At 57.1% G+C, this 16,705-nt stretch overlaps 1 protein-coding gene across 1 annotated transcript in view; it reads left to right on the top strand.

Annotated features, from left to right (window-relative positions):
- The window catches only part of LOC133353449 (trinucleotide repeat-containing gene 18 protein-like), a 130,577-nt gene that overhangs the window by 65,420 nt on the left and 48,452 nt on the right, over window positions 1-16,705 (top strand). Inside the window, exons 3-7 of the mRNA XM_061569712.1 lie at window positions 7,773-7,937; window positions 10,091-10,216; window positions 11,475-13,308; window positions 15,879-16,084; window positions 16,508-16,634. Coding sequence (XP_061425696.1) covers window positions 7,773-7,937; window positions 10,091-10,216; window positions 11,475-13,308; window positions 15,879-16,084; window positions 16,508-16,634 — 2,458 coding nt within the window. The remainder of the gene's footprint in view (window positions 1-7,772; window positions 7,938-10,090; window positions 10,217-11,474; window positions 13,309-15,878; window positions 16,085-16,507; window positions 16,635-16,705) is intronic.

The raw sequence follows: 16,705 nt of genomic DNA, 5'->3' as shown, positions 1-16,705 counted from the left end.
TGTGTGTGTGTGTGAGACAGACACACACACAGAGACACACAGTGTGTGTGTGAGAGAGACACGGGGGAGACGCACACAGAGACACACAGTGTGTGTGAGACAGACACACACAGAGACACAGTGTGTGAGACACACACACAGAGACACACAGTGTGTGTGAGAGAGAAAGACACACACACAAAGACACACAGTGTGTGTGAGACAGACACACACACAGAGACACACAGTGTGTGAGACACACACACAGTGTGTGTGTGTGAGAGAGAGACGGGGGGAGACACACACACACAGACACACAGTGTGTGTGAGACAGACACACACACAGAGACACAGTGTGTGAGACACACACACAGAGACACACAGTGTGTGTCTGTGAGAGAGAGACACGGGGGGAGACACACACACACAGAGACACACACACAGAGACACTGTGTGTGAGACACACACACAGAGACACACAGTGTGTGTGTGAGACAGACACACACACAGACACACACACACAGTGTGTGTGTGAGACAGACACACACACACAGTGTGTGTGTGAGACAGACATACACACAGAGACACACACACAGAGACACACTGTGTGTGTGAGAGAGAGACACGGGGAGAGCTTAAGCCCGCGCGGCGCTGGGTGGGCGCGATGACCCGGGAGTGACAGCTCTGCTCGTCACAAGATGGATTACCCAGAGAGAGTGGCTGACATGCTGAGGGCGAGGGGGTTTGCTGAGTCCCTGGGGTGGGAGGGGGCGGGTGAGGGGGGTATATGGGGCAGGGGGGGGTAGAGAAGGGAGAGGACCGGTTGGGGGGGAGAGACAGGTTGCGGAACGTGTGGATGGATGGAGCGTGGATAGAACGCAGTGGATAGGAGATTGTGGGGGGGGGGGGGGGGGTTGCTGCTGTTGTTGTTGGTGGTGGTGGCTGTGGTTGATGCTGGTGGGGGTTGGGGTTGGGGAGGTGAGCGGGGTTGGGTGCGGGTTGGGAGGCAGTGCACGGGGAGGGTAGAGAGAGTGGGGGGGGGGGCAGGGTGATGCGGTGCGGGGTGGGGGGGGTCGGACCGTGAGTCTCACGAGATGAACTATTATCCGAATCTCTACGTGGCCGACAGAGACGGACGGAGGGGGGTGCGGGAAGCCGTGTGCGTGCGTGTGTGTTTGTGTTCGAGTGCGTGCGTGTGTCTGTGCGTGAGTGCGCGTGCGTGAGTGTGTGGAGCGGTAGTGTAGCGGTTAGCGCGCTGCGCTATGAACCCGGCGACACGAGTTCAATTCCCGCTCACGGCCAACACCAGTGACGATTATCTCCCCTAGGTCGACTCAGCCTCAAATGAGTACCTGGTGAGGTGTGTAAACATTGCCACTAGGGAGACAAAGGCGGTCGGGCGTGGTGCTGGCCACCCACCCCCTCGTGTACCGTTCCGGCCTTCATAGGTGCTCGCTAACAGCACTTGCCCCTACAGTCTGTTCAGGCTATATGGGGGATCTTTGGAGCGGTAGTGGAGCGGTTAGCGCGCTGCGCTACGAAATCTGGCGGCCCGAGTTTGAGTCTCCCGCTCAGGGGCAACAGTAGTGGCGATTATCTGAACCGAGTATCTGTTGCGGTGTGCCAAGCATCGCCACCAGGGAGACAAAGGCGGCCGGGTATGGTGCTGGCCGACTCACCCCCCCCCCCTCGTTCGCCAAAAGCACTTGCCCCAATCGACTGTTGAGGCTATGCTGGGCATCTTTATCTTTGCGTGTCTGTCTGTCGCTCCACGCGCACAATCCACTGCTGGATGAAAGCCGTCGCCGCCGCCACGATCTGTCACGGTCCTGCCTATGTGATCATCCGCCGAACACCTGCACGCGAGTTGATTTCATAATTCACTTCGGGCTCTCTTGGGCCCCCTCCCTTCCTTGGCTGCCACTCCGTTATTAGTCTCGACCCTTCGGTCACCGTCCCTTCGAGCCATGCCGTGTCCTGCCCAAGTCCCCCACCCCTTCTTACGCGTTTGAATCGTCTGTGATAAAATGCACTTTTCGCGTGTCAATTGAAGCACGTTCATTTGTCAACTCTAAACATCCACAACTACGGAGGCAAGTCGATCCCTTCATCTTTCTCGCTGGCCCGAAGAAGGGTCACGGCCCCGGCACCGTTGGTCCTATTACGGAGCGTGGTATTATACGACGTAGCGACAATGGCGAGCGCGGTGACGTTGCTTAATTAGAAATGTGTGCCCGTGTCGCCACTGTCACGGCAGTCGATTCATTATTTGTTTTTATTCATCAGAGAGAGTGCCGGACCACGACATCGCGTTCTAGACGCTGGCGGCCACTCTAGTGCCTTCCACACAGCCTGCGCGTGTGGTTGCTTGTGAAATTATGCCGCTTCGTTTCCCTTGGATATCTCACACCGATTATTTTTCCGGAGTTCAGCCCCTGGACGGTCCGGCTTCGGCTGGAATTACACCCCGCATGTATATTTCCTTGGGTCGGCGGTGTAAATTCACCATCGATTCACTCTAGTTATTTCCAATTATTGAGTCGGTGGCGTGGGGCCCCTCCCTGGAGACTTTATTAAACAGACGGGAGGGGAGGGGGGGTGGCGGTGGGAGAGTGCATAGTCCAGTCAAGCAAAGCAAGGGGAGAGAGTGGAGAGAGAGCTGGGACATGTGTGCTGTTCGCTCGCATACATTATGATGATGATGATGATAATGATGATGATAATTTCAACCTTTTTGTTAATCCACTACGAGATGAAGGTCTACCTACGCCGTGTCGGTCATTGTGGGGGGGGGGGGGGTGGCGTCTTTTGACCATACTTCACCATTGCTGACAACTATCATCGTAAAGGACACCGACTTGGCCAGGTGTTGCTGCAGTGAATGGACGCAGGGAACCGTGGTGATGGTGGTGGAATGGCGTTCACCTTCATAAACACCACCGCTCGCTCGCTCGCTCTCCATCTGAAAGGGAACTCGCTCGGCAAGTCGCTTCGTTTAATTGACCTCTGTCAGAGTGCACGGGTTTCTTTTTGCGCAAGTCACCTCGTTTTATGGACGTGCTGTATAACGTAGCTTGAATCAACACGTCTCGTCGAGAAAAAAAATGCGCTTTGTTTTCCCATCGCTCGACTCCGGATTCTGGAGAGTCGGTTTGTTCAGTGGGTCTCGATGAAAGTAAAGAGATCTGTTTACATGAAAGTCAACGGCACTCGCTTTATTATTATTATTAAAATATTTTGTATGCGTTACGAAGGTCCGTGGGAGAAGGGCCAAATGCCCGGAACGTCGTCTATATATTATTATTATAACATATTTGTTAAGGCCACGGTGTTATTGACGAACGTGTCGAGTGAGTAGAGTGTTGTTGTTTTTTTATTTAAATGTTATGTTCCATCTCTTTGAATTCCGCACTCACGCAGCCACCACGCAGGCGTCGCCAGGAGCGCTCTCCCCGAACGAAACGCTCCTTTTGGGTTTTTTTTCGCTCTCATTTACGATTCGGAGAGAAAGAGACGAAAAAGGCCGCCTCTGAGTGACTCCTCCGCATTAAAACTCGCGTGCCCTGCTCGCATACCAACACTACCCGCTGATTTGTAATACGGCGCAAGCGAATGTATTCGAAAAAAATACGCTTCGTGTGTGTGTGTATGTAGAGAGTGTAGCAGTTACCGCGCTGCACTGCGAACCCGGTGGACCGAGTTCGATTCCCGCGCACGGCCAACACCAGTGATGATTATCTGAACCTGTTCTGGGCCTCCTCTAGGTCGACTCAGCCTCAAATGAATACCTGGTGCGTTGTGTAAACATCGCCACTCGGGAGACAGGCAGCCGGGCGTGGTGCTGACCGCCCAGCCCCTCACGTGTCGTTCCGGCCTTCATAGGTGCTCGCTAACAGCACTTGCACCAACAGTTTGTTCAGGCTATCGGGGGAATCTTTGTCTTTGTCATAGAGAGCGAGAGCGACCATTATTAACGTCATATCTGTTTGACCTTTTTTGTCAGCATCAAAATAATGAAACAAATATAAGAATAGGCAATAAACCGGTGTCAAGATGCTCAAACACCACGTAGATACCTGTATCAAGGCACCAAGTGCACGCACGTTTGCCAAAACTTGCGTGTCTTGCCACAAATATGCGTGGACAATGCACACTTGATGACATGATTTTGGCATCTATTTGGCGTTTGAACATCTTAACTCTTGTTTTAAAGGCCTATCCTTTAGTTCCCCTCCCCCCATCATTATTACTGTTACCAGCACGTAGACACAGATTGCTTGGGGAGCGTGAGGATTGATTGCGTCAATGGATTAAAACTTGGGACGGGAGGAGGGGGCTAATCAAGTTTTAGAAACAGGGAAAACGGTTCAAGGTGCACCCCTGCGGTCACTCACGCGAATTCGTCTCACGGGTGCCGTGCACGATCTCTGGATTGTTTACTATTTCGGATCGCTTACTGGACTTCCATTGTACATAGCCGTGGTGTGTTTATCAGAATGTGTAAGTCATGTTTATCCAAAACGTCTGTGCTTTTGTTCTACGCGGGCCCTGTACCCCCCCCTCCCGCGCCCACCTTTCCCGTGTAACCTACCTTCCACTTTGGCTGGGTTGCCACTGACAAAGACCTTCTGAGCTCAATGGGCCCTCTGCCCGGAATAAATCGACTCGCTTGCTCGTTGCGTGGCTGGCGAAAGGGCCTCCACGAGAGGGAGCTCTCGAAGGCCCCAGACGAACGTTACTCTGCGACTGTGCGCGCACATCAGCTACATACACAGAGACAAGCGTAGCACGTTGGCTGCGCACCCTGAGAAAGAATTTCGACATAGTTTAACACGTGTGAGGCTTTCGCGACCAATGCTATTCATAATCAACGTTTTTGGGTTTAGATCGCGTTATTTATAAATGTGTCGTAACCCTCCACCACCCGACACGGCCAATCAGTAAAAAAGTGTCACGTTGACAAAAGACAAATAGTTCACTGCTTTAGCCCACCGGTGTGTTGAAGCCACAACATTTACAATTTGAGTACGAAGTTTCGCTGGTAATTGCATCCAGCATCATCGGGCAATTCGCTAGAATTACTGATTGGCCGTGTCGGGTGGTGGAGGGTTACGACACATTTATAAATAACGCGATCTAAACCCAAAAACGTTGATTATGAATTTCGACATACATTCACACACAAAAAGGCAAAAATCCCCCATATATCTTCATCAGACTTTTACGGCAAGTGCTGTTAGCGAACTCCTCTGAAGGCCCTGCACCGCACACGAGGCACTAGGTATTCAATTGAGACTGAGTCGATCTTGGATCAAGATAATCGTTGTTGGCCGCGAGCGGGAATCGAACTCGCATCGCCGGGTTCGTAGCGCAGCACACTGACCACGACACTACCGCTCCCACAAGCAGCCAAACAGCCACAGAGACAGAGATCTCCGTATAGCCTGTAACAGACTATTTGTGCAAGTGCTGTTAGCGAGCACCTATGAAGGCCGGCACGGCGCACGAGGGGGTGGGTGGCCAATACCACGCCCGGCCGCCTTTGTCTCCCCAGTGGTGATGTTTACAAATCGCACTAGGTACTGATTTTGAGGCTGAGTCGACCTAGGGGAGGCCCAGGACCGGTTCAGATATTCGTCACTGGTGTTGGCTGTGAGCGGGAATCGAACCCGAGTCGCCAGGTTCATAGCGCAGCGCGCTAACCGCTACACTACCGCTCCCCACACACACAGCCACACACACTCACACACACACACAGCCACACACACATTCACATAGCCACACACACACTCACACACAGCCACACACACACTCACATAGCCACACATACATTCACATAGCCACACACACACTCACACAGCCACACACACATTCACATAGCCACACACGCGCACACCAGGGAGGGTTCGCGCGGATTACGCAGGCAGCAGTGTCGGTGACGACTCGTGTCTCCGCGCGGCTCCACGTGCACAGAGATCACGGCACGACGCGCTCACCAATACTAATGACAGTGTGCGCAGTGTTACCACAATGTGTGCGTGCCAGTGCCTGCGTGTGTGTCGTGGGGTCTGTGCAGCGGGGGAGCGGTGGTGTAGCGGTTAGCGCACTGCGCTATGAACCTGGCGACCCGGGTTCGATTCCCGCTCACGGTCAACACCAGTGACGATTATCTGAACCGGTCCTGGGCCTCTTCTCTAGATCGACTCAGCAGCAAACGAGTACAGTCCCTGGTGCGGTGTGTAAAACATCGATACTCGTGAGACAAAGGCCGTCTGGCGTGGTGCTGCTGGCCACCCGCCCCCTCGTGTGCCGTCGGGTCGAGTGGGGCAGAGGTGGGGGGGGAGGCGAGGGGTAGTCACCCCAATAGACATTTAGTCCGCATTGAGTCACCAGTCTGTGTTCAGCGTATCATGTGCGTGGGTTTTGTAACAGGTATTATGCAAACACGATGATTGCTACAGTGTCACACAGCTTGTCACGTTATTTTCATGTTTGACGCTGGTTATGCCCCCACACCGGCTGAGGTTTTTTTCTCTCCGTATATTTTCATTATTTCACGGAAAGGGGATTTGGCAAGCCTGCGGGGCCCACACGACTCCGAGTGTGCCCGATCTTGTCGGATCTTGGCAGCTAAACAGGCTTGAGCCCGGTCGGCACATGGGATGGGTGACCGCCACCAGGGCTTACTGCCAGGCGTTGTAGTCGCGGTGGGGCCACGAGGTGGCCATACTGAGTGGTGTCTCCATCCCTCCCCAGCCTGCTGCTGGGTTGTCTCCGGGTTCTCCGCTTTGCTCCTCCCACACGCAGACAAACTCTGAGTCACGATATTGGCCACACAGCCCTAACGTAGCCAGGACCCTCTTGAAGAAGAGGCCCAAAGACTCGGTGAGGATTTCTTGGCGAAAGCGGCAAATAATCTGAATCGTGCGCGAGTAACACAAGCCACCCATCACATTCGTTGGGAGCACTGCCTTATACCAGAAAACACGTATCGTAGGCTGACGTTTCAGCCAATGACCCTTCTCCAGAGCAGACATAGAGAGAGGTACAAAGCAGAGGGATTGACTGACTTACAATTGGAAGTCACGCTTTGCACTTTTCAGGGTCATATGCGTACATGCTGATGTTTACAAACCACGCCGGGGAGAGGCATGGAGAGGCCTTAATCGAGCAGTGGATAGACCATGGCTGACGATGACCACCGCGTGCTGCTGCGTAGCTTTCCGGCGGCGTTTCGTCGGGCGGTGCCGCGCGTTGCTCGGGACGATGTCCGACGTTCCGTTCCACGGGAGGAATTGAATGAAAAATACATTGGAGAGAGAGCGATGATGATGATGATGATTTAGACGGTTGCTATTTGCTATTGAAGTTACTTACGACCGTTTACGCATGAAGGCCCCACTGAGTCCCAAGAATATCTTTTTTCAGGAGAGTCCTGCTAAGAGTTTTACAAGATGGGGGTGGGGGGGGGGGGGGGGGTTGAGAATGTGTAATTACATTTGAGTAATTAGCAGTGTCATTTTTCAGCAATTGGGATATTGCTTGTCCAACACCAGCGACATTGCGTGTCTAGTTTAGCCATGGGAGAGAGCTGGAGATCCCGGAGGGAGCCCACGCACGACCGGGGAGTACATACAAACTCCACGCGGGACTGGCGCCCGAGTCGGGAATTAAACCCAGGACGCTTCTTGCTGTGAGGCGCGAGCAGTTACCACTGCGTCACCCTGTTGTCCCGGACGATGCCTGACTCCCTGCGCCTCTTCCCTTCCTCCCTGCCGTGCCTGTGTGTGCAGGGAGCGCCTACCTGGGGGGTTCATCCCCCTACCTGAGCTCGTACCTGGCCAGCGGACCCCCTTGCCCGGCATCGGCGGAGCCCCCCTCGTACCGCCAGGGACCGAACCCACATGGCGCCCCGGGCATCCCTGGTCTCGCCGATTACTGGGCGGCACAGTCAGAAGGTGAGCAGAGGTTCGCTGGTACCACGCCGTCTTTTCCACTGGCACGTCCGAGCCATGCCAGGGCTGTTTGGCCGAACCAGGTGGTTTTTTTTGTTTTGTTCCTTCATGCAATGAACGAGTCGATTCGCGTCCAGAGTTGCTCGTTGTGGCTCCTCGTCCCCGTGCCCCCCCCCCACAACCCCCCATCCCCCCACCCCTCAATCCGGAGAGATGGAATTGAACCGACGTCCCTCCGCATCGCCAAGTCCGTTGCGCCCCGCTCCATTACGCGGCGCGGCAGCATCCCGGATAATTTATACGTCCCATTAACGGGGCGATGTCGACGCCGTGCTCGCCGGCACGCAGGTCTCGGCGGTGAGGGATGCCCCGCCGGGCCCCTCGCGTGGTGATTACCGATCACGCGGACCCGGCCGGTGCGCACGGAGATCCAAATCCCCCCCCCCCCCCGTCTAAGTGCGCGCAGCGTTTTAGCGAATTTGCATTTAGGTTTTTTTTCTTATTAATTGTGACGATAAAGCGACGCTGCCGAGGATAATCTGTCGACGCACCTTTACCGCACAGACGCCTAGGTGCTTACGGTTCGGGGCGAATAGCCGGTAATTCATAGGAGCCCGCGGCAATTACTCACAGATGTGCCAACGCACGGTACACATGCGTGCGGGCAAGATGCGTGCCTTCCCCCGCCCCCCCGCCCATCAGTCGAAGCCAGGCCGTCACCGGCTGGTGCTGTTGACGGTTGGCACCTGTGAAGGTGAACGTGGCACAGCGCACCGCCCCCGTGCTCTCCCCGGTGCCGATGTTTACACACGCGGCACGGGGTACGCATTTGAGGCTGAGTTGACCCAGGGGAGGCCCAGGACCGGTTCAGATATTCGTCGCTGATGGTGTTCACGAGTGGGAATTAAACTCAGGGTCGCCGGGTTAGTAGCACAGCGCGATAGCCGCTGTGCCGCCGCTACCCACTGTAAACAAATACATTGACAAAGATCACCTGTATAGCCTTAACAGACTGTTGGGACAAGTGCTGTTCGCGAGCACCTATGAAGGCCGGCACGGCAGACAAGAGGATGCATAGCTAACATCACCACGCCCGATCGTCGACTGCTTTTGTATCCCTAGTGGCTATGTTTACACATCGCATCAGGGACTCATTTGAGGTTGAGTGGAACTAGGGGAGGCCCAGGACCAGTTCAGATAATCGTCACTGGTGTTGGACGTGAGCGGGAATCGAACTCGGGGTCGCCGGTTTCGTCGTGCAGCGCGCTAACCGATGCACTGCTGTTCCCCCCTACAGTAAACACACACACACGCACACAAGCGCGTACGCGCGCGGCAATATGTGTTGATACATTTTCTTCACGCGCCCACTTCATCACCTTCGTCGTAACTGGAAGTTGCTTCGCGGCACCAATTTTTTCCCCCCTCCCTTTATTTTTATTTTTGCGCGCGCGCGTGTCCTGGGTGCGTTTTAATGATTATTTCGTAATATCGCTCGTTCTCCATCACAGCAGCCGCTCTCCATCACGCGGCCCCGGCTTTTCATCACTCCTGGCGGCGTCTAGATCGCGCGGCGCGTTTCTCATAATGGCATCCAGTTCTTCATCACGACGCCGGCGTGTTTTTTGTAAATGGGCGTCGTAACGGGCGTCACGTGGACTTTGCAAGGGACACGACGTCGCTGTGCGGCGAGGGTTGTTGTGCTTAACAGCCGCCCACACGGCTCCGTCATATGTTCACCTGGCGGATATTATTATTATAATCGTAATAACATCCGAAGGTCTGACCATGCTACCGCTGTGCTGGTCGACGTTGGTCGAGCGAGATTGGTATTGGTTTTGGATCCGAAGGAATGGGGAGACAAAGGGTGATTGCGCGTGGTGCTGATGGCCACACCGCTGCAGTGTGCGCCGTGTCGGCATTAATAGGTGCTCGCTAACACCGCTCGCCCCAACAGTCTGTTCGAAGCTATACAGGGATGTTCATGTCTGCTCTTGTGCATGCGTGCACGTGTGTGTCTTCGTATGCATGTTTGTACGATTAAGCACGTACGAATCTGTACGTACGGTGTCTGGTCTCTCGCGAGCAGCCCTTGCCCCAATAGTGTGTCAAAGGCTACACGGGGGATCTTTGCCTTTTTGTCTTTCCCTTTGCAGGACTGTCTCGTCTGTCCGCCGGAGTCTACTCCCCGTACCTCCCGCTCGTGTCGCTGGATCAGTCGCCCTCCGTGAACCCCTTCCTCGCCGCGTACGGACAGTCCCGAGTGCACGACTTGCCCAAAGGTAACCGCCCTGACTGCTCGCCAAAGCCCTGGCACCTAGACGTACAGAATCCGTGCCATCACCAGGGGTGAAAAAAAAGTTCACCCTCTCGCCTTCTTCTCTCAGCCGCGTCCTGTCGCCAATCTGGATCAGCCTCCGAAGTCTCTCTGAGCAGCGCGGCACTCTGTGTGAGAGCAACGGTCACACGGACACACGGATATCACAGAGAGACCTCTGGGAACCCTTTAAGTGCCCTCTGGTCCACACAGTGGTGGTCAGCACTCTCCCACTCGATTCTTCCAAACAGAGCAATGCTTGCTCTCATCACCGCTGGGTGGACGGAGGTGGTGGTGGTGGTAGTGCTGGTGGTGGTAGGAGGGGTGGGGTGGGGGGGAATTTAGAAAATTGCACCGTAGTTCCAACAGCTGCACCATCACCATCACTAACACCACCACCAACTACCACCGCCACCACCATCATGTCCACCACCACCATCATGTCGACCACCACCACTACCGCCACTACCACCGAGCGACAGTGGTGGCAGTGGCCCTCTCGAGCGTAGTGGCCACTCGAGCTCGCGCCTGGCCCCGTCGAGTTGCCTCTTGCTTTGTCACTCGGACTTCAAAGGTGCCGGGAGAATGCGGTCGTTTGATGTTTTTTTTTTCTCTCGTTGGGTTGCATATTTGGGCCCTGTGATCACGCGGGGCAGCCGGAGCTGATGTGTACGGTTTCTTGTCAGGAAGGCCAAAGACTATTGCCGTGCTACGATTGGCGGAAGGAGGGACGATCACAAAATCAAAAAAAGGAAAACTTTTATTTTTGTGGGACGGGGACCGCGCAAATTTATTTCCGTTTTCTTCAAAAACGCAAGCCGTTGACTTTTGCGGGTCGGAAAGGCTCGCCGTCATCAGTGCTCGCCGTCTCAAATGTAAGGATACGAACTATTGTAATATTGTATTTTCGTCCGCCTTGTGTAAAGTCGCGACAGATCCGCCGGCACTGTATTTGCTCGAGAGCATCGAGACGAGTGCCTACCCCGATCCCCAGATCCCATGCACCCCAAAACCTTCACACCCACGTGGACTATTGCGGATGAGATTCTGCCAAGTAAAGTTCAAACTCGGCTTCATTTTATTCTCACTTTGCTGCTCTCCCACCCCTCCCCGCCTCCCCCCTTCCCCCGATCGAAACAAATCGGGGTAGGTAGCAGTACGATGTAGCAATTGTTATTATAATTTACATTATCCCCACCTTCTCCTCCCCCACCGCATCCCAGACGGCTACTACATGAGCAGCCTTTCTGCCCACGCGAGCCACGCGAGCATCGTCCCCCGCGGCGCTCCGGCCCAGCCGCCCTCGGGCCCCACGCTCATCTCGTCCCGCGACACCAAGGAGGCGGCCGCCGCGTGGCCACAGAAGGGCTCCGAGCGGCCCGGCCTGAGCCGCGCCGGCAAGACGGACGGCGCCGCCGCCGCCGCCGCATCAGCGCACCGCCGCGAGCGGGAGCGGGAGCGCTCCGAGAAGCGGGAGGAAGCCCGGGCGCGCTCCAAGTGTGTCATCGACCTGACGAGCGAGTCCGGGGAGGAGGGCGAACTCAGGAGTTGCAGGGGAGCGGCGGCAGCGGCCGCGGCGGCGGCGGCGCTGCCCGGGCACCAGCAGCAGAACGCGAAGTCTCACCACCCCGGCTCCGCCGGAAGGGAGACGTCGGGAAGCGCCGGGAAGAGCGGTGCCGCCCTGCCGCCGCCGTCCTCCTCCTCGTCGTTCGTTAACGGCACGGACCGGAAATGCGGCGACACGGACGCTCACGCGCAGGATAAAGGAGGCGGCCCTTACGTCACGTCGTCGTCGTCACTGCCGTCGTCGTCATCGGCGTTGAGGACTCGAGCCGAGGGGCCGTCGCCCGCGAGGCTTCAGGTCACGTCTGGCAGCTTCTCAATCCACTCCTCCACGAGCTCCGCGCAGACGGTGGCGACCGGGGGAATCGGCAGCGGCGGCGGGAGCGGCGGTGGCGGCGGTAGCGGCGGGTCGGCGCGGCACCGCGTCATCGCGCCCATGTTCGTGCCGTCGGTGGGGCACCCGAGCCCCACCCACGCCGCCGCGTATGGCGCCGCCACCACCGCCGCCGCCGCCACTCACCGCGATCGCGAGAGGAGGAGGGAGGCCGACGCCATCGCCGAGGGGCACGGCGCCGACCCGGCAGATGCCGCGTGCGAGCAAAAGCACGACGGGGGTGGCGGCGGTGGCGGTTCGGTGATCAAATTCGACTCCGGCGGGAGCTGCCGAAGCAGGGGCGACCACGGCGCGGGTGGCGCTGCGGACGGCTCCGGCGCTTGGCCCTCGGGCGGGGGTGGGCGCGAGCACAGGGACGGGCGCTTTGAGCGCTCGCTCAAAGCGCTGGCGAGGGCGCCGGCAGACACGCGGTCCGACCGGCAGTCGGACGGCGCCGGCGTCGGGGACAGACAGGACCCCCCCCAGCCATGCCGGCGCTTCGAGCCCCCGCAAGCCAGGACGTCGGCGAGCGCCGACCAGCAGTGCCGCGGCGGCGGCGCCATGGACCCGGACGGCAGCCTGGCGGCGGGGAGCGGCTACGGGCGCTACGGGGCGTGCGCGAGCGGCGGAGTGACATCGGCGCCGCCGCCACCGCCGCCGCCGCTGCTCTCGTCGTCGTCCGGCCAGGTCAAAGCGAGCGGCGACTCCGCCGTGGAGTGGCCGGGCCCGGCGCTCATCAGCCGGCGCTCGGTGCTGGTGCCAGGAGGCGGCGGCGGCGGCGGAGGGTCCGGGGTGACACGCGAGGGCAGCGAGCCACCGCCGGCACCCGTCAGCCCCGAGGCGTCGGCCATGCGGGGGCTGCTGCGCTACACCGGCTCGTTCTCGCGCGAGGCCGAGGCGCGGGTGCTGGCCGGGCGACGCAGCCCCTTCGGGGGCCTCGCCAACGTCCGCGGGGCCGCTGGCGGGCACCCCCACGGGCACCCCCACGGGCACCCCCACGGGCACCCGCACGGCGCACCACCACTGCCCACATCGTCCTCGGCCCCTTCGTCGTCGGCGGCGGCGGCGACGGCAGCGGCGGCTCTGAGCGAGGCCACCCAGTCTCGGCGGGGAGCAGACAGGTGTGCAAACTCGTGCCACTCACCCTGCCAGTGGTTTTGTCGCTCCGTCTCCATGGTGGACGTATCTCTCGGACGGGGCTCCCTCTACCTCCCCTCGTGCTGTCTCCCACCCCAAGCGCACTTGCTTTCATTTGCAGCCAACACGATGATCTGAGCACACACATATTCTCCCGTTGCCAATCCACGGGTTCTTCTCTCTGTCTGTCAAGGTAATCATTCCAAGCGTTGTGCCTGTCGGTTGCTTCTTTGCACAACTTTCTAAATTTCGTTCCAAGTTGTTTCTCGTAGCGGTTGTCGGCGTCTGTGCGACCGATCCGTACGTGACGGTAGGTGCTAAGCGCCTCCTCAAAGCTCATTGGTGTTGGCGCTTCTCATTGCTAACTTTCATTCTTCCGATCGCACTCCGACCGGCTTTCGTCTGCCCGCCCTCTCTGTTTCATCACTTTGATGCAGCTCAGCCTTCAGTAGCTGCTCTATGCACCCCTTACACTGTGGTGTGTACGTACGTATTGTTGAACTTCTTTCGCACCGCACGTAGCCAACCATGCTAATCGGAAGTGTCCCTTCAGCAGATGGTCCCGAGTTGGTTCGCAAACTTTATCCTGAGCCCACCCTGATCTCCTCAAATATGCACATTGTCCAGTCATCTCCTGCAGCTCATTTCCATTGCTTGCTCTGTGACCAAGTTGCCATCACGCCTTAATGTCTGCAATTTAGGGAATATTACTTAATTCTTTAATTAAGATAAAAAAAAGTCACAAGTGACTTCCCGCTCCAACGAGCATCGAGGTGTCGGTGTAAAATTCCCAATTTACAGCCCCGATTAAGTGGTGGAAATTCCACGATCCTATGGCGGGGTGGGGAGGACAAGAACCTCTCATTTGATCGACCCCCGGTGGGAGAGATGATGAGCATGAGTCAAACCCCCCCCCCCTCCCTACAAACCAGGATGTGACCTCGCGACCTTCCGGTTGCGAGCCACTCGCTCCACCGCGAAGCCGCCCGGCCGTGACTGCTGCTCTTCCGCTCGCAGGACCGGTGGGGGGAGGGGGGGATGGGGGGAGGGGGGGAATGGGGGGAGGGGGGGGGACTTAGGGTTTCATTCTACTCCATTATATTCTTAAATGCCAAGAATATATATATATTTTTTCTCTCTTGAGCGAAGCTGACGATGAAGCGATGAACACTTTGGCGACACTTTGGTGTGGTGTCGGATTGCGCGCGTTATATATATAATACACTCGCACACGCACTGAATGTTTTCCCATGAATAGCAAAACCATTCCGCATAAATCTGTTTGGGTGAGGGTAAAGCGCCGGGCATGAGGTTAGGGATCATGTTAGATTTAGCTGCCGGGTGAAGTGAGGATTCATCCATTGTTCCACTGCCGATTCTATTTGTGTGTTTGCAGAAGATGTGCGTTCTTGTCTACTGGGGCAGCTGTTTCATATTAGTAATGCTAATGATGGTGGTGGTGGTGGTGGCGGCTATGATGCTGGGCGCGGCTACCTGTAGTCCCACGCTGTGGAAGGCAACAGCGAGAGTTCCTGGATCACCGCACACAAACGTTGTGAAACTCACTTCCCCTGGGAGTCGAGGATGTGCCGATTCCTGGCTCGCCAGCAGGAGGCAGTGCAGCAAGTGGACTAATCGCCATCTGTTTCCATTTGTATGGAGTTAAACATTACCATTAATGTATTTTTGTTCTTAAAGGGCCACAGTAGTATTACTCGGTGCATTTTTGGTTTCTCTAATGACAATCATGATAAAAAATGGAATTCATATATATACACACATAATATGAATAATATAAATGGTGGAAGGACCTCCACTCGAGGGAGCTCTAGAGGGACCCTCCCAGCGTGGTGGTGTATTCTGTCTACTCTTCCACCTCTTCCAGTCCACCCCACACTTTCCCTTCCCTTTTTACTTATCCATGAACGCTTCACCGAGCCTCAGGACTCGTTTTCAAGAGGGTCCTGCTCCATTGAGATGTTTGGCCATGCATGCCATTGCAGTGAGGGTTTGTCTTCGTGTTGGAGGAGGAAACCGAAGAACGCCCGGCACTGCACTGCCGTACATGAGGGGTTTGATACCATTCAGCACTGGCACCCCCTAACCGCAGCTCACAGCCCCGAAAACTTACAACACCTGGCAAGCCCTGGTGATGGTGGTCACCCAATCCAAGTACTCGCCCAGATTTCACCAGCTCGGCGTGCTCACCACGAGTGTGTGGCTCAGCCGAGTGCGATCGTCGTCTTAACGCAATGGTGGCGGCATTCTCGAGTTTTCTTCATTTCACCTTATCCGACGCATGGCGCGCTCCGGCAATGAACGCACCACCCGGCGTTTGCAGTGTCGCCCTTGGCCAGCGTCCTACCCCGTTTGTTGTTAAATGTATTTATTAGAATGTGCACTGCTTGAGCGTGCTGGCACAAGACAGAGGGAAGTGGGAACAAACGACAAGGTGTGCAGTGGACACCCACGGGCTCTCTGCCCATGGATCTTGACGATGATGATTTAGCAAAAAAACGAATTCTTGACCAACCACGATGGGCGTCTCCCGCAGGTCGGAGCAGCCCCGCGGCCGCAGCAAGGAGGGCTCTGGCCGCGGCACCAGCGAGAGCGAGGTCCGCTGCCCACCCGTGGGCATCGCCGTCGCCCTGGCTCGCCAGCGGGTCGGCGGTGGAGGGGGCCCTGCGACCCCCGGTGACCTCCGTGACCTCCGCGACCTCCGGGAGCAGAGGCCCCACTCGGCTACGTCAGGACTGCCTGGTACAATCCCCCCTCCCCCCCGCTCCCACTTTCGTTGACCAGCGAAGTACGGTCGGACAACCCCCTGCCGTGATCGGCGGGGAAGTCCTGCGCCCGGCATCGGAGTGACAACGGGATGGAGCGGTGGCGCAGCGGTTAGCGTGCCGTCTTATACGAATGCGCCCATTTCAATTGAATTTTCCAGCCCACGGCCACGTCAGTGCACGGACGATATCTGAAACGGTCCGGGGCCTCCCCTAGGTCGACTCGGCCATAAACGGGGAGAAAGAGTCGGTCGTGCGTGGAGGCGGCCACGCCGCATTGTCGTTGTGTCCGCGCCGGCGTCAACACGTGCTCGCGCGTGGCGCTTGCCCCAGCGGTCTCTCAAGGCTGCACGAGTGATCTCCTCTTTTGACCTCGTGCCTCCATCCTCGCCGTCTCCAGGAGCTGCCCGGGGGGGTCTGGACGGCTACGATGCGGAGCGGGCGGACGAGGAGCGGCCGTCCCGCGCCTCCGACGAGCGGCTGGGCTCGCGGTACGAACGGGAGCGGCACAAAGCGGCGAGCCTCAGGTGCGTAGCGACTTGGCGGAGGGCGGGGGGGGGGGGATATGTGGGGAGCCAAACTGTCGATCGATACGATG

Source organism: Lethenteron reissneri, chromosome 44 (genome assembly GCF_015708825.2).
Source record: "Lethenteron reissneri isolate LAM-NWPU_2019-01 chromosome 44, ASM1570882v1, whole genome shotgun sequence".
Lineage (NCBI taxonomy): Eukaryota > Metazoa > Chordata > Hyperoartia > Petromyzontiformes > Petromyzontidae > Lethenteron > Lethenteron reissneri.
The sequence above is the reverse complement of the archived record's forward strand: the minus strand, read 5'-3'. Positions and strand labels throughout refer to the sequence as shown.